This window comes from Marmota flaviventris, chromosome 13, assembly GCF_047511675.1.
Source record: "Marmota flaviventris isolate mMarFla1 chromosome 13, mMarFla1.hap1, whole genome shotgun sequence".
In the NCBI taxonomy this organism is placed as follows: domain Eukaryota; kingdom Metazoa; phylum Chordata; class Mammalia; order Rodentia; family Sciuridae; genus Marmota; species Marmota flaviventris.
Genome location: NC_092510.1, coordinates 90,535,172 through 90,556,473, shown reverse-complemented (window position 1 = coordinate 90,556,473; position 21,302 = coordinate 90,535,172). Strand labels below are relative to the sequence as shown.

Here is a 21,302-nt window from a genome sequence, read left to right as displayed (position 1 = left end):
GCAGACCCTGAGATATGGACATGGGTACAACTGATTTGGTTGGGATATGGCACCAGGGAGCTGAAATGAGAGCTCAGGGAGAGAAAGACAGGATTGAAGTCCTACCCAGGAAAGGTACATTAGTGATCTGGTGACTGCTGGGCAGTGGGGGCCCATCCTACTGGGCATCTTCCAAGGGACAGTATGACCTGTGTTGTACCTCTGAAGGATGGAGCCTGGGTCACGGGTTCTCTGCCCCATGGGTTGAGGGTCTCCCAGAGGTGTCAGCCATCCCACACTTCCACACTGCCTTGCTGGCTGGCTCAGGTTTTAGAAAGAGCCCCAGAGGCCACTCAAGATGGGACTGCCTATGTCCACAGGAACTGCTCATACAGTTGCCACTGAATCAGAGGTGGGCCAAGGACACTGGCAAGGGGTATGGAAAGCATCTGCCACCCAGACACTACACTGCTTTGTCCTCATAGCTATCCTATGGAGAGACACTCAGTCTTCCTTTCAAAGAACCATGAAGTTAGAATTCGAAACCATTTTATTTTTTGTGTGTGTGATTCTGGAGATCGAACCTGGGGCCTCACCCATGCTAAGCAAAGTTCTACCACTGAGTTATGCCTCCAGCCCCTGAAGCCATTTTTATCCGCCTTCAAAGGCAAGGTACTTTCTAACCTGTATCTGTACCTGTGTGCATGTCAGTGAAACGTCCCTTCATTAATATCTGTTCCTTGAGTACCTATTTGCACCAAGATGGATCAGGTCACCCATGGACCAGCCAGGCTGGTAAGATTCATCCAAAGCCACATATGCCTTTGGTTGTAGGAATGGAGTCAGGGCTGTGGGGTGGGGCTGGGAACCCTGTGTATGGGGAGGGTGGGGCACCTTATGATCCCACCTGCTCCTTCCTGGGCCTAGCCTGCTCACTTGCTGTGTGCCTCATGTCTTATCTATGAGTTAGATGTCGTCGTGTCTGTCTTATTTGGGTGTTGTCAGGTTATACAGGATAAAATGCTTGGTGTGGTTCCTGGTATATTTGGGGACTCACTGTATTTCATGTAGGCAGAATCTGGGTAGGAGTCAGTGGGGAAAACTTGGGAAGGTGGGTAGGGGCCAAGGTGTAGCAGGAAGCTTATTTCTCCCACTTCCTTCCCTTTGGAGAAACAGGCCAGACCTTCTGAAAATGCTAGGTGACTTGCTTTTGGAACGAATATGCTTGGCAGAGCAGGAAGTTTCTGGAAAACACCTTGATGGTAAAACTGAGAAGACACTTCAGCAAATGGCCATTCAGCAAAGAGGTGAACTTGAACCTTTCTTCCAAGCCAGCTCATTCTCCAAGCCACATGATGAACAGAAATTGACTTGGGATCAGCTGGCAAAGACAGGCGAAGTGGCCAAGGTGGAGCTCAAGGATGCCTCAGTGCAGACTGTGGCCAAGGAGGGTGACCTGCTTGGATTCCGACAAGGAGGAGAGAAGCCATCTGGCACCATATTGAATGCTGAGCCCCAGCCAGAGACCTGGTGCCAGCTTCCAGGGCAGCAGGCCACTCCCCTCTCCGGCCCCTGTGCTAGCCACAAAGTAAGTTTGTGCAAACATTAATTATGTATTTACTTTATACAAACAAAAACTTGAAAGATTACTTCCATTTTCCTGTTTTTGTGAAGAGTGTCTCCCCCTGCTTGGGCTGCTCCTGGCCTACACCTGGAGGCCTGGGTCCTCCTTAGTGTTCCCATCTTCCCTCTCTCCCGCCATCCCCACCCTCTGTCTCTCCTGTACCCCCGCACTATCTCATTTATCTGTATAGCATGGTATTTTGGTGTTTTCCTCAGAAAAATCCCACAGGGAATCACAGGCGCACGTCTGTCCAAGGCGTTCTCTTTCATACCATTTCACATGTCTTCTTAGAATGGGTGCATGAGAGTCCACTGTGAGGACACTTTCCCCCATGGACATTTCCTTTTACAGGGTGCAGTGAAGTTGTAATACTCCAACTTTAAGTAAGGATGAGACCTGGCTTTTATTTTGAGGACTTTTATAGGAAAGGGGTTGTTCTGAGAGCTTTGTCTATTGAAGCCAGGTTCTGCGTGCCCAGGTGTGGCAGTGCTTAAGGGCTGAGCTGAGGTTTACACTGTGTCTGACTGCACAGCCACACCCTCTCCCTGGTCAAGCTACCTGGCAGCCATGGTGGCTTGAAATGGTGGGGTCTGGTTTGATGAGCAGGTCTCTAAATGTTGGTTTCCCTTCCACTTAGGGACTCTCCCTGAGCTTCTCTGCAGATTAGTCAGCTATGCCAGATTGTTAAGAATCAGACTTTCTTGGCAATGTTCTATTGGACAGCAGCCCCCGTGGGAGAAGGTTGGGGTTGAGAATCCCGGTAGCAGGGAGATGTGTTCTGGCAGAGAGGGAAATAGGTCGGGTTTCTATTAGAGCTCCAGTGTAGACTGCTGTATTCTTACTTCTGACGGATGTTTTGTAGCAGAGAAATCCACTGTACACAGTGCTTCATAGCATCAGAATGGAGAATTAAGTTTATTTTCTGACCACTAAATTACTGCTTTTGTGCATACCAAAGAGAGTTAGATATATCATTAGCAAAATTGCTTTTGATTGTTTTAAATTATGCACCAAAACTGTAATTTCTAGAAAAGGGTTTTCTAAAGATATCAGTAGAGACCAAAAAAAAAAAAAAAACTACTGCCATTATATTAATGGTACTCAAAATGCAAATTTGTGCAATTTGGCTAGAATAGAAATGCTCTTACCTGCCCCAGCTCCTTTGGTTTGTACCTGCATATTAGGAAAATGAGGTGGGTTTTTTTTGTTTTGTTGTTTTTCATTTGCTTTCTTTCTATTGTATGGGAGATGCCATCCTGTGTTCAGGAAAATTGGATAATTAAATGGACTTAATTTCCCCAAATACATTAAATATTTTTTTTTTTAGTTTGAAATTATACTTCTTGCTTTTATTTTCAAAAGGAGGGAAACTGTTTATTTTTGTCATCTGCTATATATACCAAGGATTGTGCCAAATTCTGTTTCATCTTATTCTATCTACTCAGCAAGGGCGTGAGTTTGGTATCATGCACATTTTACTTATGAAGAAATGTTGGCATTATAAGGTCCAGAAAACCGTGCAGAGTGACTCAGTGGGCAGGTGGGGCGAGAGGCTGTGAGCTCGTCTGCTCGTAGAGGCCGCAGAGCTGCATCACACACCTGCGTGCCTCCTGTCACCATCGTGGCTCCAGGGTATGCACAGAAACGCTAGTGATTTTCTTTGTGACTTTGGTGGCCACAAAATTGATAATCCCATGGCTTAGGCCAAACTCTGTTTTCCTGTTATGAGGAGCATCATGGTAGCCGAGGTCGACCGAGACTGGTGTCCTCCTGGCTGTTCAGTCAGGGCTGAGCGGGCGTGCTTTACGGACATGCCTCCCTGGTGTTTGCACTGGGCTTGGCCACTTACCTGGTTGAGTTTTGGGGTGGGAAGTCACCTGACCTCTCCCAGTGGCTGGAATGGGACAGTGTGACCTAGACCCTGGGGCTGGCCAGGTGGCAGAGTGAGGCAAGGTGTTGCACATGCCTAGGGCTGCACTTTGTACCTGGTAGGAGCCCACAGTGTCTGGGCTCCTGTCCTCTTTCATTCCCAAGTAAGAAGTTCCAGTATGTCGTGGCTATTTAGGTGGAAGGTGGGACTGTGTTTGGAGTCCATAAGTAGCACTCTGTGTGGCACTCCTTTAGGCCTGGCATTAGGTTGACTGATGCCATCTTCCAGTCTGAGAGTGGCTTTAGCATTTGTGCACTTGAAGATATCTTTTCTGCTGCCACATGACACACAGATTTGGATCCAAAAATAGAGATTGGTGGAGACAAATGACTGGTATTTTCTGACCATTGTTGTTGAGGCAACAGCCTCCTCCCAAGTGGTCCCCTCACCTCCTTTGTCTTCTTTCCTGGAATGCCAGGTAGAAAGCATCTCACTTCCTGAGCGCTGGGGACTGAAGAGCTGATTTGAGCCTGACCGTTGTACCTTCTTGTGGTTTGACATTGGACAAACATAGGTGTTTGATATTTCAGCTGTTCATCTAGAAAATAGGCAGGATGCCTTCTATTCTCCCATGAGCTCTGAGAATGCAGCGCTTACTTGAGGGGCATGGGAGACTGCTTGAAAGCGTTTTACACCCCAGAGTGTGCAAGAAGAAGGGCCCCTACTGTTCCTTCTTCCCGAAGGGACTTTGGTGATTTCTTCATACCTCAGGTGCCAAATATTTCCTTTTAAAATTTTGAGTACCTTCTTTTTCACCATTTAAAAAATTTAACAACTTTATTAAGATATAATTCACATACATCATATAATTTATATATCATCCATTTAAAGTGTACATTTTAGGGGCTGAGGTTGTGGCTCAGCGGTAGAGCATTCATCTGGCACATGTGAGGCACTGGGTTCGATCTCAGCACCACTTAAAAATAAAATAAAGTCCACCTACAACTAAAAAAAAAGATTCTAAAAAAATAAAGTGTACAATTTCAGTGTTTTTTTTTTTAACAAATGAACAGTTTATTAAGAATTAAATAAGGGTATCAATGGTTTTAAGTCTATTCAGAGTTGTATAACTATTACCAATCAATGCTAGATTTTTTGTGGGGAGGGTACAAGAGATTGAACCCAGGGGCACTCGACCACTGAGCCACATCCCCGGTCCTATTTTTGGGTATTTTATTTAGAGACAGGATCTCACTGAGTTGAGGCTGGCTTTGAACTTGTAATCCTCCTGCCTCAGCCTCCTGAGCCATTGGGATTATGGATATGCGCCACTGTGCCTGGCTGCAATGCTAGATTTTTGTCAACCTGAAAAGAAACCCTGTACTCATTACCAGCCACGCCCAATCCTGCCTACCCCCAGGCCTAGGTAACCACTGACTCTAGGTCCACCTGTTCTAGACATTGCATATGGATGGGATCGTGTGCCATGTGGCCTCTTCCACGTAGCATAATGTTTCCAGGGTCATTCGTGCTGAAGCATGGATCAGTACTTAATTTATTTTTGTTGCCAGATAATAGTATTCTAATGTATGGTCGTGCCACATTTTATTAATCTATTCATCAGTTGATGCAATCTGAGCTGTTTCTGCTTCCTGGATATTAGGAATGATGTTGCTCTTCATGTACAGATTCTTGTGTGACATATGCTTTCATTTCTCCTGGGTGTCTTCCTAGTGGTAGAATTGATGGGTCATATGGTAACTCCTTCTTTAACTTCTTGAAGAACTGCTGGGCCTTTTTCTGAGCAACCCCATCCATTTTATATTCTTCCCAGCAGTGTGTGAGGGTTCCAGTTTCTGGGTTCTCACCAACACTGGTTATCTTTTTGATTATAGCCATCTTAATGGATATGAAGTGATGGTGTTTTATTATGATTTCATTTACGTTTCTCTGATGACTAATGATGTTGAGAATCTTTTCATGAGTTTATTAGTTAGCTATAAGACATTTTTGGAGAAATATCTATTGGGTCTTTTGCCCATCTTTTTTTAAAAATTAAATTATTTATTCTAATTTGTTATACATGATGGCAGAATGCAATTCATTTCATATTACACATACAGAGCACAATTTTTCAAGTCACTGTACACAAAGTATTTTCACACCATTCGTGTCTTCATACATGTATTTAGGGTAACTCATTCCACCATCATTTCAGTCTGAGAGTGGCTTTAGCATTTGTGCACTTGAAGACATCTTTTCTGGAATGGTGTAACTCATTCCACCATCATTCCTACCCCCTTGCCCTATCTAAAGTTCCTCCATTCCTCCCATCCCCCAGTCCCATCGCCATTATGAACCAGCATCCTCATATCAAAGAAAACATCCTGCCTTTGGTTTTTTGGGATTGGCTTACATTACTTAGCATTATATTTTCCAACTCCATCCATTTACCTGCAAATGCCATGATTTTATTCTCTTTTAATGCTGAGTAATGTTCCATTATGTATGTATGCCAAAGTTTCCCTGTCCATCATCTACTGAAGGGCATCTGGGTTTGTTCCACCATTTAGCTCTTGTGCTGCTATAAACATTGATATGTTTTGCCCATCTTTTAATTGAGCTTTTTTTTTTTTTTTTTTTTTTACTGAATTATGTTAGTTCTTCATGTATTTTAGACTCAAATTCCTCTCTGCAGCTTTTGGGAATGTTTAAAATTCCCCACTTGAAAGATACCTCATTGGGCCTCTGCAGTTATAGTTTGTATGTACAGCCCACAGTGTTGAGAGCCTACCGTGAACTAGTTCTTGTGCTGGAAGCTGGGGACCAAGATATGTGCAGCCTGGAGCTTATAGGCTGGTGCAGAAGATAGTGAACATGAAATCATAATGAGACTACTCATGTCCTCCGAGGAGAATTATAGGGGACACTGACTGTATAACAGGGAGGCTCAGCTTGGTCTTGGAAATCAAGGTTCTCTTGAGGAAGGCACGTTGAGCTGAGTGCTGATGAATGATTTTAGGGTAAGTGGAGGAAGTGGGTATGGGCAAGAGTGAGCATTCTAGGCAAAGGAGTCATTATAGGCCACGGCCCTGGGGTGCAAGGGAAATGTGCATTTTGAACAACCTACAGAGGTCAATGTGGCTGGACAGTGGGGTAGAGTGGGAGAGGGGCAATGATGCAGACTGCGGGTTCTGCAGGATTTGCAGGCTGTGGTATGGACTTGGACCTTTGTCGTAAGAGAACCAAGAAGCAAATTACAGGAGTTTTAAGCAGAAGACTAGCAGGCTTGTCTTTTTGCCGCAACGTGAAGAGTGGATAGAGAGAGCAAAGGTAAATGCTGGAGACCACTCAGGACACCCAGGCTGTGGCCCAGGAGAGCTAGTGGTAGCTAGTGGTGGAAGTGGAGGCCGGGAAGAGTTGAGAGAAATGGAGTTGCTGGAATTTTCTGAACCCCGTGAGTGAAGAAAGTGCATGATGAGAATAAAGAGATGCTTCAAAATGATGCCAGGTGTCTGGATTGTGCAGTAAGTGGACGGTCATGTGATTTACCAAGACAGACAGTAAGACAGTGGCATAGACCTGGGAACACAGTGTAGTGGAAGTGAAGAGTTGAATTTTCAGTTGACCCTGGACAGCCTGTAAGGCATTGCAAATGAAGATGCCCAGGACGAGCAGTTTGGGAGCTCCGGGCTGGAGACTCAGTAGCCCCTGGCATAAGGGGTTGTTCTGGTGGCCCAGCAGTAGGGGGAAGGCAGATTGGCTTACACTAGGAGTGGGCAAGAAAGAGAAAATAGGGTTAAAAAAAAAAAAAAAAGTTTTCCAGAAGATTGTGTTGGAAAAAGAACTGCCCCACGTGGAACATCTGGATCATCTGGGAGACAGTGGGCCCTGGCTGAGAGGGTGTCGGGGAAGCTTGACATAGATACTGTTATAGGATCCAGAAGTCTGGGCAGCCAGTTGGAATTTCTTTATAGGATTAGCATGAGGATGTCAACCATGCAACCAAAGGAAGTGCATTTGACGTTTTCTCATTGTTGTGTGTGTGTGTGTGTGTTTTTTTTTTCCCCAGGATACTAAGAAGTCCCGCTTGCCCATCCTCATAAAACCATCCCGGTCATTAGGAAATATGTATCATCTCCCTGCCACCCAGGGGGTGATAGCTCGGCTACAGGGCCAGATCCTAGAGCTGCAGGGGGAGCTGAAGGAGTTTAAAACTCGCAATAAGCAACTGCACCAGAAGTTGATTCTGGCTGAGGCAATGATGGAGGGGAGGCCAATGCCTGACCCTATGCTGCTGAATGGTAAGCACCAGGAGAAGCGCCTTCTCTATGAACCAGGTGGCCCGGAGAGCTACCTGAAGTGTCCACCTTGTTGTTTAGTATAAATTTCATGAATTGCAGTGACTATTTTTAACTCTTGACAAATATATAATGGAGGAAAACAATACAGAAGATAAATCTATTGCTTTCTTTTTATCCTGGAATCTGGGTAAACAGGATTTGTGGTGCTCTTAGGTCTTGGGTTTCTGCTGCCTTCACTTGGAGTTGTGTGCAGGTGCCCAGTTTTGCTATGTGTTGAAGCTGGGCATCTTGGCCTGGCTCTGTCTTTGGAAGCCATAGGCATACAAAATAGGAAAGTGAATGTCCCCTTTAGAGGATTCTCTGGACTCTCCAGGCCATCTTGGAGCAGATTTGGAACCCTAGTGACCTCGTATCTTTGTCTAGAAGAGACCTACCGCCTCATTCACTTTGAATCTGCTGCCTCTGGTCTCCTGGGTGCCGTTGGGGGGCTGGGGAAGGGTCCCTGGGTTAAAAATGTGCCTAATGTTCAGCATCCAGAGACTTGGAGGAAGCACTTTAGGTGCCCTCTGGGAATCTAAGAATGCTGGGAGTCCTCTTGCAGAAGGGTAAGGTCAGCACATAAGTAGTGTTTTACATCACTGCCTCAGGATCTGTGTGAGTCCACGTAAGTACCCAGTTAGGTAGGGAGCGAAGAGAGCATGACACCTCAGAAAGTGAGTAGAGAGAAGTTAGCTGTGTCAGACATTGCTAGTAGGGTGCCTCAGACAAGGATCGAGGGTGGACCTTGGGATTTGACATCAGGGGCTTTAAAGAGCTGTTTCTATGGAATGTGTGGGGCTTGATTGGCCTGGATTAGCATGGAGAATGGAGGAGAAATGTTGACACCAAGAACAGACACCTCTGGGAGATTGCACTGTCAAGAGACACAGAGAAATAGGGAAGCCAGGAGCCAAATTATCAGTAAATCTCCAGGGATCTGGTAAACCAGCGGATGACCAAAGATGGCTGCAGTAAGGTAAGATTAGCAGCATGGTCTGGCAACATGAGCTTCGAAGTTGGAGCTTTGGGGGAAGAGACAGAATGATCTGGAAGTGGCAGTGAAAAGTGGAAGTACTTATGTACTTCTAGATCCATGATACAGAGATGGGAGAATAAATCACTACAGGGAAGCCTGCAGAAGAAACAGTGTCCTCAGGGATAGCCTGGGCCACTTAGCATAAATGGGTGAGATGAATTTTCAGAGAAAAGATTGATGGTCTTTGCCAAGAAGGGTGTGAGTACCAGGGGAAGATTGTGTCCAATCAGGGGATTCTCAGAGATGGGTCGGAGACGGTGTTGGAGGCTTGGATTTCCTGTGGTGCTAATAAAATGAGCACCTGCTGTTTGTTGAGCCCTACTATGTATAATAAGTACACAAGCCAACTGAATCTTCTCAACAGTGTCTCTTTCTTAAGTGGAGGCAGCAGTTTCAGAGAGAAGTGCCTTGTCTACAGTCCCACAGTAAATAGCTTTCAGAATTGGATGCCAAGCAGCCTGCGTGCATTCAAAGTCTGCATTATTTCCTGTTTCTTGAAGTCTAGTCTATGATACTTCTGTAGATTTTATAATCTGCAGCCAGAGGTGTCTTACATTAGGTTCTCTCTTGGATTTTCCACAGTTGAAGTTTCAAGGTAGGTTGGCTTGGGCAGAATTGTTCTTCCCTCCTTCCTTTCCCACCTTCTGTCAATCCATTCTTTCACCATCTAGGCATCTGTTCATGCATGCAATGAGTAGTCCTCAGCACCTGCTGTGTCCCCAGCCCCTCACACTAGTAGGAGCTGTGACTCAGATGCAGCCTCTGCCTTCTGGGAGCATCCTGTCTAGTTGGGGTGGGGGCAGCTGCAGATAATTAGTACTGTGCAGGGATGTGGGGGCTACAGAAAGGTTTTTTCCTTTCTTGTTGAGATATTAGGGGTCTCAACCAGATGCTGCTCAGGTTGTTTCCCAAAAGACCCTGGGGCCTCTCTCTGTGAAAAGTGGGCATGAGTTGATGGAATTCATTTTCTCACTCATAGTTTTTTGAGAGCCTGGACTTAAACCATTTCAGACAAGCTGCAGTATATTTATGCTTTTTATGTCCTGTTATGGCAGCTCAATAGATTAATTTTATCTTATAAATTGCATTTTGTCTCCCCAGTGTTTTTATTTTCCCTGTTGTATCTTTGTGTTCTTCTCAGTTGCTTGGCCAAGTTTCAAGTCTATCATTTTATTTTTCTTTTTCTTTGCCAGTGCCGGCAGCTCAGCCCCTTGTGGGACCAGCCTACCAGCAGAGCCCAGGAGAACAGATGGGAACCACAGCCATGCCCTCTGCTCACAAAGACAGGGAGGTGGATGACAACCAGCAGACAAGCCTCAGGACGGGTCAGAACTCAGCCCTGTGTGCATTAGGCAGCTACTGGGTGCCAGGCTAGGCCCACAACAACCCTCTCAGCGCATTAACATTGCTCCCGTCTAACACAAGGGACTCTAGCCCACGTCCGTCACCCAGCTGCCAAGCGGGTGGAAGAGCTCATGGTCCATTTGACAGGCCCTGTGTCAGGCAGGGTGTGGGTTCTGGTGGCTGAGCCTGAGCAGACACGCTGCCTGTTCTCAAGGTGCCTCAAAAGCCAGGGCCGGTCAACACAGCAGCCTGTGAGTGTTCAGTGTGGTGCTGCCGTTTGGAGGTGTGCACAGAGTCGGTCAGTGGGAACATGTAGAGATGTGAGTGAGGCCACTGTCAAGTTCTATGTCCTTTATAAAAAAATTAGAAAGTATTACTAGTGTACAGGTAAATACAAAGGATCATAAAGCATATACCCGCCTTCCCATTAACCAGAATGAGCGAATCCTTACTTTTTTCTTTTTAACTTAGATCTTTTTCTTTTAACTTAGATCCCCTTTGTTAAAAAACAAATAGTATTATTCTGGATCTCCTTCATCTGTGAGAAGTAATGACCATGAGGAATAGTAAATCCGTCATAGGATGGCTGTGGGAACACCAGTCTCTGGAGAAAGGCCGTGCTGTGGCCCTGGTCCTGTTGGCCAGAAGTCAGGGCAGTGAATGAATGGTCACATGCTCCTGGGTGTCCTGGGCTTTGAGAAGAAAAGTACTTTACCAGGCAGTGTTACTACTATTTAGTTCAATTGTGGAAAGTTCTAGAAGTACAATATTTTTTATTTTGCAAATGAATGGTTCTGAGGACATCTTTGGCATTCTTGTTAGTGATTATTGGAGACTTCTTGACACTTTCCCTTTTCCTTTCACTGTGGCCTTCCTATAGTTTTCTGAATGTGCACCCAGGACTTTGCACCGCCATTGTCACTGCTCCTGAGCCACTGCCTAGCTGAAGCTCCCTCCTTAGATCTAGTCCTAAACTTTTGTTTTCATGGGAGCACTCCTGCATCCCCCAGGATTTGAGCACTGTTAGCTCCCATATCCCTCCCGGCCACCAGCTGGTGTTGAATTGACTTGCCCAGTAACTGTCCTCAGGAATGGGGCTGTGTGGGGCCCTTTCCCTGCTGTTTCTTCTTCAGGAGCCCCATTGTACACACTTGGGGTATGAATGATGGATTGCACAGGCATGACTGGCCTTCCCACTGAGGGTGCACAGCTATCTCTTTACTCATGCACCCCAATGCAGGAGACCCCTACTGTGGGAGCTCTGTGAAAGAGGCAGCTTTTGGAATGTCATGGGCAGGCAGTCAGGCTTTGACAGAGGTCCCTGCCGCTTACTCGTCATGAACCTTGGGCAAATTCTCAAGCTTCCTAAGCCTGGACTTCCTCTTCTGTACAATGGGGATGGCAGTGGTGCCCCACAGGGTTGTGGTAGATAGGCAGCCTAGGTGAGGTGCTTGGTACACAGGCCAGGTCCTGGCACACAGCTATGTGTCCTGAGGCCTTGGTCAACCTGCAGGTTTACATGTACGCCACAGCCTTAAGCTCCCCGTGCCCCAGGCCTTCTGTGAGGCGATGTTAAACTGAGCAGTGGAAGCAGCTCCTTTGGTTCTTCACTGAAGGTCGCTAAGCAGAGAACAGCAAAGCCTCATTGCCATGCTGCTCTGGCTGTGAGACTTGCTGAATACTGGCCTTGGGGCCAGGAAATCAAATCCTTGTTTCTGCTAAATCACAAATTGCTAGAGATTATGGACTTTGGGGGGGTCTTTCTGAAGTCAAAAGTATTGAGTGTGAAGTGTCTGAAAGTTATATTTTTTTGCATTGTTAGGAAAAAAGTTTACAGTGGAGGTTTCAGTGTGAGTAGAGAGGGCACTCCCCAGACATTCTTGGGGTGTAGCCAGACATCAAAGCTGACCACAGTATATCACAAAGGGACATTCCTGTGGGACTTAAATTTGACTTTACCTCATGATTTCTTAATGAAAGTCATTGGAACTAACTTTTAGTTCTGTGAGCAAATGTTGCTTCTTGCCATGAACCAAATTCCATTTTAATGAGGTTGTTGTAGTACAGATACATCCTTATCTATTGGGATGATGCACTGGAACAGAGCCTGGTTGAGAGGTCTGTCCCTCGTGCTCATGTGTGTGCTCTTACACTCTTCAGCCAGAAGTATTTACTGAGCACCTTCTCCGTCCTAGACACTATGCCAGACAGTGGAGAAACCGATGAATGCTGGTCTCCACCCTCCAGGACCTCATAGACAAGTTATCATATCAACTGTGTACAGTAAAAATTGTATAATTCCTTTAGGTCACATGGTAGCTGTTGTCCAAAATGAAAAGGTTTACTTTATAGTATTTGCACTGTGAGCAGAGACGAGTGGACCTACAGCTATAAGGAGCAGATTTTGAACCAGCAGTTGGAACATGCAGTCTCACAAGGATGCATCTGTGATTTTCTGAGAGGTGTCCTGGGTCATCTGCTGCAGACTGCATCGCTGCTCCCCAGTACCTGGGGCCAGCCTTGGCTTGTGTGCCTCCTACCATGGGCCTGGCCTTCTGTCTTTGAGTGGTTCTGGGGATGTTTGTATTGGCTGGTCTCCACTGCTCTGCTCCAGGCACCATGTCAGCCTTTTTACAGACATTTCCATAGAATCCTAAAGAGCAAACACACACAACTCTTCACAGTGAATGAAGTCCTTTGCATTTTAGAAATGAAGTTACTGAGGCTCAGGGAGGTCAGTTAGCCTACAATTGAAGTCATGCAGCTTTTCTAGCAGTGGGCAGAGCCAGTGCTAGAAAACACATCTGTTGGGTTTCAAAGATGAGTTTTTCCTACTGTCTCCAGCTGACTCAAGTATTCAAACCATTTCTTGAGCTTTCCTGGGTGGCAGGCAGCATGGTGTAGTGATTAAGGACAGAGGCTGTGGGTGAGGCCTGAGCTTAAACCTCACACAGCCACGTGAGGCATCTCTTTCCTTATTTTCCATATAGGGTAAATTGAGGCTCTGGGATTATAATTTCCTGTCCAGGCGGTGCAGCCAGCAGGTGGCAAGTCTGTGTGTGATTCTCCTGCTCCTTGGCCCCAAAGCTCTGCTTTGTCTCTGTTCTGCAGTCCACTTCTCAAACCAGTTGGGCTGCATCTCTGGTATTTGAGCCAGCTAATAGACACTGGCTCCTGACTGGTGTGAGTCAGTGAAACAGCTCACACTCAAGGGGACATCAAGGCATCGCCCGGAAACTCACCAATGCTGAAAGGAGGACTCTTCTGTTATGGATGTATAGAAGTACTACTCTGTAATGTTGCTTCATGAGTCCCTCAGTATTTCCCAGACTGTTAATGACTTCTACCTGTGCTAGGTACTATATTAAGCACTGAGAAAGTGAGGATGAAAGGACCCAGTCCTGCTGAAAAGGAGCATGCAGACTAGTTATTAATTGCTGTGTAAATGCTGACTGTGGTGCCTGCTTTGGCCCCCAGCTTGTGGTGCTTTGTCATGGTAATAAGTGTAAGATGCATGGAGGGGAGTGGCTTTTGCATAATTGGGAGGTGGGGCTTGCAGGGGAGGAAAATGAGAGCTGGCATTGAAGGACAAGTAGGGTTCACTGAGTAGGAGTGGAATGGAGGGCTGAGCGTAGGCTACTCCAGGCAGAGGGCACAGCTTATGTGAAAGTGTTGGAGGCATGAGTCCACACACCGGGCATTGGGAATCATAGTCAGTTTCTGGAAAATCTCCTAGCTGGTGTGGGGTGATAATCCTGGAAAGGTTGCCTGGAATCAGATCATGGAAGGTCTCAGGTAGGTAGTGGGGATACTGATGAGTTTTGATATATAGTTGGTTTATTATGGTTATGTTCACTCTTTGAACTTTTTTTTTCTGAGAAAGAGGTTGCATTGAGAGGTGAAAGGGTATGTTAGTTTTCTATTGCTGTGACAAAAACCCTAAGATCAACTGAGAAGAAGGATAAGTTTATCTTAGCTTCAGGTTTCAGAGGTTTCTGTGTGTAGTTGCTTTGGGCCTCTGGTGAGGCGAACATCATGGCAGGGAGCAGCAGTAGAGCCAAGCTACTCACCTCCTGGTGTCCAGGAAGCACAGGGGAGGACCAGTATCCTGCCCTCAAGGGCTGTCCCCAGTGAAGCCACTTTCTTCTACTGATTCCCTCTTCTAAAGGTTCCCAATAGAGCCACAGCCGAGTGAACAAGACCTTCGCAAATGGGCCATTGGGGTATATTTAATATCCAAATCAAACAGAAGGAAGGGCCAGGGGACAGGTAGGCTCGTCAGGAGGCTGTTGCTTTGTCTTGGTTCTGCTGTGGCAATAACGGGGGGGGGGGGGGGTGCAGATGTGGATTGCGGCAAAGGAGATGCTGACATACATATATTTGATTTCCAGATCTGTCTGATGATGTTCCCATATTACCAGCATGCAAGGAGAATTCTGAAGATTTTCTGGGCCCAATGTCAGTAGCTACTCACTTGAGTTCTAAGAGTCAGCTTTCTGTTAAAGTCAACGTGACTGAGACTGACCAGTCTGAGAACATCAGTACCTCAAATGATGTGGAAAACTTAAAACAGAAAATCTGTGACTTGGAAGCTGAGCTGGCGGGCTACCGGGATTTCATATTTCAGCTTCAAAAACACTCCCAGTGCAGTGAGGCCATTATTACAGTTTTGTGTGGGACAGAAGGGGCCCCAGATGGGTTGAATAAGCCCAAGGGCAGTACTGATGAAGAAGAAATGACCTTTTCCAGTTTGCACCAAGTGCGATATGTGAAGCACATGAAAATCCTCCATCCTCTGGCCCCAGAGATGATTGATGGCAGGATGCTTGAGGGCCTCAAGCAGCAGCTGCTGGACCAGGGGGATGAGTTGCCGAAGGAGCAGAATTTGAACTTGGAACTCTTCAGTGAAATCCACAACCTGCAGAATAAGTTCAGAGAGATCTCACCCTCGAGGTACACTCCACCTCGGCCTTTTCCCCACTTAAGCCTGCAGTCCATCCATGTTGCCACTAGGCAGGAGCCCGTGAGCTACAGGGAACAGTGCTGTGTGACAGGCGGTGTGTGTGATAGGGAAGGCAGTCAGGCCTGTGGAGAAGTCAAATGTGAGGCCACAAACATGGTGCCCACGCACACCAACATCATTTACAAATGGTGCATCTTCTGAAGTTGGCAGGGCAAAGTTTGCCCTCGTCAGGTTGGGGCCTGGGAGAGGTTTCATACCAATCGCTGGGTGAATTATAGTGCTGTGGCTGAACAGTGTTTATTCCTGGACTCTATTATTGGCTTTTGCTGCTCTGTGGAACTAAGACTGACGTCCTAGGCAGGGTGGGAGGAATATAATTATTTTCCATATCTTTACCCTTTAAGGTCATCTTAGAGAAATAAATCTGTGTTGAAAGAGAAGAATTCTTAGGTCATGAAGATAATGCTTTATGAGTATAAATAGATACAGTTTTGCTTCATGAGATATGGCAAAAATGGGATCATTTGTAAAGTTGACCTTCATCCATCACTAATTTGAGACAAACACATTGTTCTGGATTGTCGGGAGGCAGAGTGAGTTTTTCAAGACTTCCCAAGCAGTGAGGTTGAAGGAGGCTTGTATTTTTTTGACTGGCTGATACGTGAGGCCTCTGGTTAGGAACTTCCCTTATTTGATCCTCCAAAGTTCCCTGAGTAAGAGATGCTCTAAACTCATTTTTATAGATAAGAAACAGCCTCAGATAGGTTGCTGTGACCTGCCTGTGAGTGTCCACAACTGGTCAGAAGCGTTGCCAGATTTCAGACCTACGTAGTCCCACTCTGGTACCCATGTTCCTCCTCCTCCGTTAAACTGATCCCCATCCTTAATACTGGCATGTCCATTCATGGCCTTGAGAGTGCTGGCATGAGGGACGGGGAACATGTGAACAGAAATGTTGGCCAGGCTTCTCTGGAGCCAGGCCGCTGTGGCCACAGTGTATGTATATGGGCCACTTTGCCACCTACTGACACTGTGGATCCACAGGGAAAAGACGGCACTGGTGGCCGGGAGCAAGGCAGTGCTGCATGAGAGCTTTGCATTTAGAGATGGTTGGAATCCTACAAGTTCACCACATTTCCAACTTTTCGATCCGTTTCCTTTTCTATAAAAGCAGAGTTCATCAGATAACAAATACAGTATTTCTCTCAGTGACTGACAGGCCCTAGACACTCACTGAATGGTGGCTTGGAGCAGGATTATTCCCTGACCTTTTTGTTGACAGGAGAATCCTGGCTTTTCCCCCCTGCCATACACTTTCTTTTTTGTACTTCTTAAGGATTTTTGGGTGACTTTGCTGACCTTTGTTTCTGAATCTGGCATAGTGTTTTTGAAGAGTATATGGAAACTAATTGTTCTTCAGAGTTCTTGCCAATCTCTACTTTAATTGAGGGCTTTATAAGGTTAAAAATATTGCAGAAAGATCTTAGTTCTAGCATTCATTGGCTGTTTGAACTCAAAGGAGTGACCTTGTACAGTTTCATTTTTTTCCTAACATATATATCCTTGTACAGCTGCAGGCTTTTAAAAATTTTGCTATGTCATTTTTCCAATTAGTGCTAAGGTCACAAAAATTCAATTCTGAAATGGCAAAAGCATTTTCTTTCCCCCTTTTATCAGATACGATTCATTAGTTCAGTCCCAAGCCAGGGAGCTGTCCCTTCAGCGGCAGCAGATTAAGGACAGCCACGGCATCTGTGTCATGTACCATCAACATGTGAACACCATGATCAAGACGTTCGAGGAGTTGCTGCAGGCCAGCGACGTGGATCACTGTGTGGCCGAGGGCTTCCAGGAGCAGCTGAATCAGTGTGCAGAGCTCCTGGACAGACTGGAAACTCTGTTTCTCAATGGTAAGTGGGCTGAGGGACATGAGTCCTACCACATGGAATTGATCTGGGACTTCTTAGGTGGGCATGGAAGGAAGTGACTCCTTGCTGTTAGTTACCTACTGCAGACCTTGACCAGGTGGCAGCGGAACTACACTACTGGCTACTTCTCCTCCAGTGGCCACCTCCACATGGCAGCAATCTGCACTGTCCAAGCCAGGGGTCCAGTTTCGATGCTTCTAGGGCCACACTGGGGAGACATATCAGTGAAGCCAGCCAATGGGTGCTGTCCTCAGCCATGGCCATGGGGTTGCTTGTTCTTGCAGATTTTCTAGAGAAGATGAGAATTGGTCTTCCCTTCCCTGTCCTTCATTATTTGTCGTCTTTTTTTTTTTTTGCTGAAAAATCATGAGTTTTAGACATTGGCAACCAAAAAAAAAAAAATCCCTGTTCAAGCAAACAAAATCTTTATCAGTTAAGAAATATATCTAAGGGTCCAATTGGCCAGAAAGGGGTGAAAGGCTGGTCCTTTGCTATTTGCGAGGTATTTTAATAATGTTAATGCAATAAACCTCTTTTTTCTTTCTTGAGACCATAAGAAATCCCACATAGCCTCCCCTGGCTATCAATTGTTAGCATTTTGCTGCATTTGTTTGCTACATTTCCCCCACTTCCCCTACACACACACATACACACACATGTTATCATCTTTCTGAACCCTGCAAGGATGTATTGGCTACATATCCCTTCCCCTGTCTACATCAGTGTGTAGTTTTTCAGGTCAAGGACATTCTCCTTCACACCCATGGTATAATTATCAAAGTCAAAAGTAGCACATTATCTAATATACCATTGTATGATATATAGTAGAGATTCAGATATTTTTTTTGCTTTTTAATACCCAGCTTATTACTTTTTTTTGCATTACAATCCTTATTACACATATAGAGCACAATTTTTTGTATCTCTGTTTATAAAGTATGTTCACGTCAATTTATGCCATTATACAAGTACTTTTTTTGCATTACAATTCTTAATACACATATATACCACAATTTTTCATATCTCTGTTTGTATATAAGGTATGTTGACACCCAATTCAAGTCTTCATACATGTACTTTGTATAATGATGACCATCACATTCCACCATCCTTGCTAATCCCCTTCCCCCTCCCTTTCCTTCTCACCCCTCTTCCCTATCTAAAATTAATCTAATCCTCCCATGATGTCCCTTCCTAACCCACCACGAGTCACTCCCCTTATATCAGAGAAAACATTTGGCATTTGTTTTTTTGGGATTGGCTGACTTCACTTAGCATTATCTTCCCTAGTGCCATCCATTTACCTGCAAATGCCATGATTTTGTTCTTTTTTAATGCTGACTAATATTCCATTGTGTATAAATGCCACATTTTTTTTTTTTTATCCATTCATCCACTGAAGGACATCTAGGTTGGCTCCACAGTTTAGCTATTGTGAATTGTGCTGCTGTAAACATTGATGTGGCTGTGTCCCTGTAGTATGCTGTTTTTAAGTCCTTTGGGTATAGTCTGATAAGAAGAATAGCTGGGTCAAATGGTGGTTTCATACCCGGTTTTCCAAGAAATCTCCATACTGCTTTCCAAATTGGCTGCACCAATTTGCAGTTCCACCAGCAATGTATGAGTGTACCTTTTCCCCCACATCCTCACCAACACTTATTGTTGTTTGTCTTCATAATAGCTGCCATTCTGACTGGAGTGAGATGAAATCTTAGAGTAGTTTTGATTTGAATTTCTCTGCTTGCCAGAGATGATGAGCATTTTTTCATATATTTGTTGATTGATTGTGTATCCTCTTCTGAGAAGTGTCTGTTCAGGTCCTTGGCCCATTTGTTGATTGGGTTATGGTTTTTTTGGTGCTTAGCTTCTTGAGTTCTTAATATACCCTAGAGATTAGTGCTCACTGATGTCTGTCTCATTCCTACCCTGTTCCCCCTCCCCTCCCCTCCCCTCCCCTCCCCTCCCCCAGTGGATTAGCATCCACTTATCAGAGAAAACATACTGCCTTTGGTTTGGGGGGATTGGCTTACTTTACTTAGCATAATATTCTCCAATTCCATCCATTTACCTGCAAATGCCATAATTTTCTTTTCTTTTAATGCTGAGTAATATTTCATTGTGTATATATACCACAGTCTCTGTATGCATTCATCTATAGAAGGGCATCTAGGTTGGTTCCACAGTTTGGCAATTGTGAATTGTGCTGCTATAAACATTGATTTTTCTGTATCACTGTAGTATGCTGTTCTTAAATCCTTTGGATATAGACTGAGGAGTGGGATAGTTGGGTCAGATGGTGGTTCCATACCAAGATTTTAAGGAATCTCCATACTACTTTCTAGATTGGTTACACTGTCTATGTATGAGTGTCCAAGCCCTCTTTGTGTATTTTATTTAGAGACAGGGTCTTGATGAGTTGCTTAGGCCTTACTAAGTGGCCGGGGCTGGCTTTGAACTTGCTAGCTTCCTGCCTCAGCCTCCTGAGAACCACTGGCATGAGCCGCTGCACCCATCTCAATGTTTTTTTTTTGTTGTTGTTTGTTTGTTTTTGTTTTTTAATGAAAATTTTTATTCTTGATCCTGATCTAGGTTCTAGTCCCCATGTTACTTTTTTTTTTTCTTCTTTGTTCTAGGGATTGAACCGAGGGCCTTGCACATGCTAGGCAAGCACTGTACTTCTGAGTCACACACCCCAACCCCATGTAACCATTAGTTGACATGTCTCTGTGGTCTCTTTGATCTGGAGTTGTTCCTCACCCTTTCTTTATCTTTTGTGATATTGATGTGCTTGATGGGTTTAGATTGGTCTCTCATTTTGGGATTACCTGCTGTTTCCGTATAATCTGATTTATGGTTAGATCAGAGTACTTATTCAGCTTTGGCAAGAATGCCACATAGACGACATTTTGTTCTCATGATATCCCATGAAGAAGGCACAGGATTCACTTCTCCCATTTTCATTGACACCTTCACGAGCCACAGTGGTGTCTGTCTGGTTTCTTCACTGTAAATTATATTTCCCTGTGTAACAGCTAGCTGGTGGGACTACTTTGTAACTCCTGAAGTAGGCCATTCATGTTTGAACGTTTATTCAGGAGTTTATACCATCCCTGGATTCTTGCTCCAGTCAAATGTTACAATGGTTGAGGCAATGTGGTTTTGTTTTTCTCTAACATCAGCATTCCTCTTCCTTTATTATCAGGTAACAGCTAAAAGAAGGATGCATTCTACATTAGTTTCCTTTATTTCTGTATTTGTTACTTGTTAATTATCAATATAGGCTTATAGATTATTTTATTCAGCGGACTTTTTCCCATTCTTTTTTTTGACGTTGATGCTCAAATTGTTTCAGATTGTTAAGTTGCATGTTCCAAAGGTGGACATGTCTCCCTCATTTCAGGAGCCCTTTATTCCTTTCAGCCACAACAAAGATGATTAGTCTTCTTACACTGTGCCTTTCTCCGAGTCAGTCATTTCTCCAAGTAGGCTTGGTTTCTTTCAGTGGGGAGTGCTATTTAATTTATTTTTATTTTTATTTTTTTTATTGGTTGTTCAAAACATTATAAAGCTCTTGACATATCATATTTCATACATTAGATTCAAGTTGGTTATGAACTCCCAATTTTACCCCAAATACAGATTGCAGAATCACATCGGTTACACATCCACATTTTTACATAATGCCCTATTAGTAACTGTTGTATTCTGCTACCTTTCCTATCCTCTACCATCCCCCCTCCCTCCCCTCCCATCTTCTCTCTCTACCCCATCCACTGTAATTCATATCTCTCCTTGTTTATTTTCCCATTCCCCTCACAACCTCTTATATGTAATTTTGTATAACAATGAGGGTCTCCCTCCATTACCATGCAATTTCCCTTTTCTCTCCCTTTCCATTCCACCTCATGTATCTGTTTAATGTTAATCTTTTCTTCCTGCTCTTCCTCCCTGCTCTGTTCTTAGTTGCTCTCATTATATCAAAGAAGACATTTGGTATTTGTTTTTTAGGGATTGGCTAGCTTCACTAAGCATAATCTGCTCTAGTGCCATCCATTTCCCTGCAAATTCTATGATTTTGTCATTTTTTTAGTGCTGCGTAATACTCCATGGTGTATAAATGCCACATTTTTTTTATCCATTCATCTATTGAAGAGCATTTGGGTTGGTTCCACAGTCTACCAATTGTGAATTGTGCTGCTATGAACATCGATGTAG

At 44.7% G+C, this 21,302-nt stretch overlaps 1 protein-coding gene across 5 annotated transcripts in view; it reads left to right on the top strand.

The window, feature by feature from the left end:
- Cdk5rap2 (CDK5 regulatory subunit associated protein 2) overlaps nt 1-21,302 on the top strand; it is a 185,962-nt gene that overhangs the window by 124,524 nt on the left and 40,136 nt on the right. For 3 of the 5 annotated variants that reach the window (XM_027945288.2, XM_071600876.1, XM_071600874.1), the window contains 5 exons: nt 1,150-1,567; nt 7,546-7,777; nt 10,046-10,177; nt 14,588-15,149; nt 16,837-17,069. In XM_027945288.2, coding sequence (XP_027801089.2) covers nt 1,150-1,567; nt 7,546-7,777; nt 10,046-10,177; nt 14,588-15,149; nt 16,837-17,069 — 1,577 coding nt within the window. The remainder of the gene's footprint in view (nt 1-1,149; nt 1,568-7,545; nt 7,778-10,045; nt 10,178-14,587; nt 15,150-16,836; nt 17,070-21,302) is intronic. The other 2 variants (XM_071600877.1, XM_071600875.1) reach the window with 1 other exon arrangement.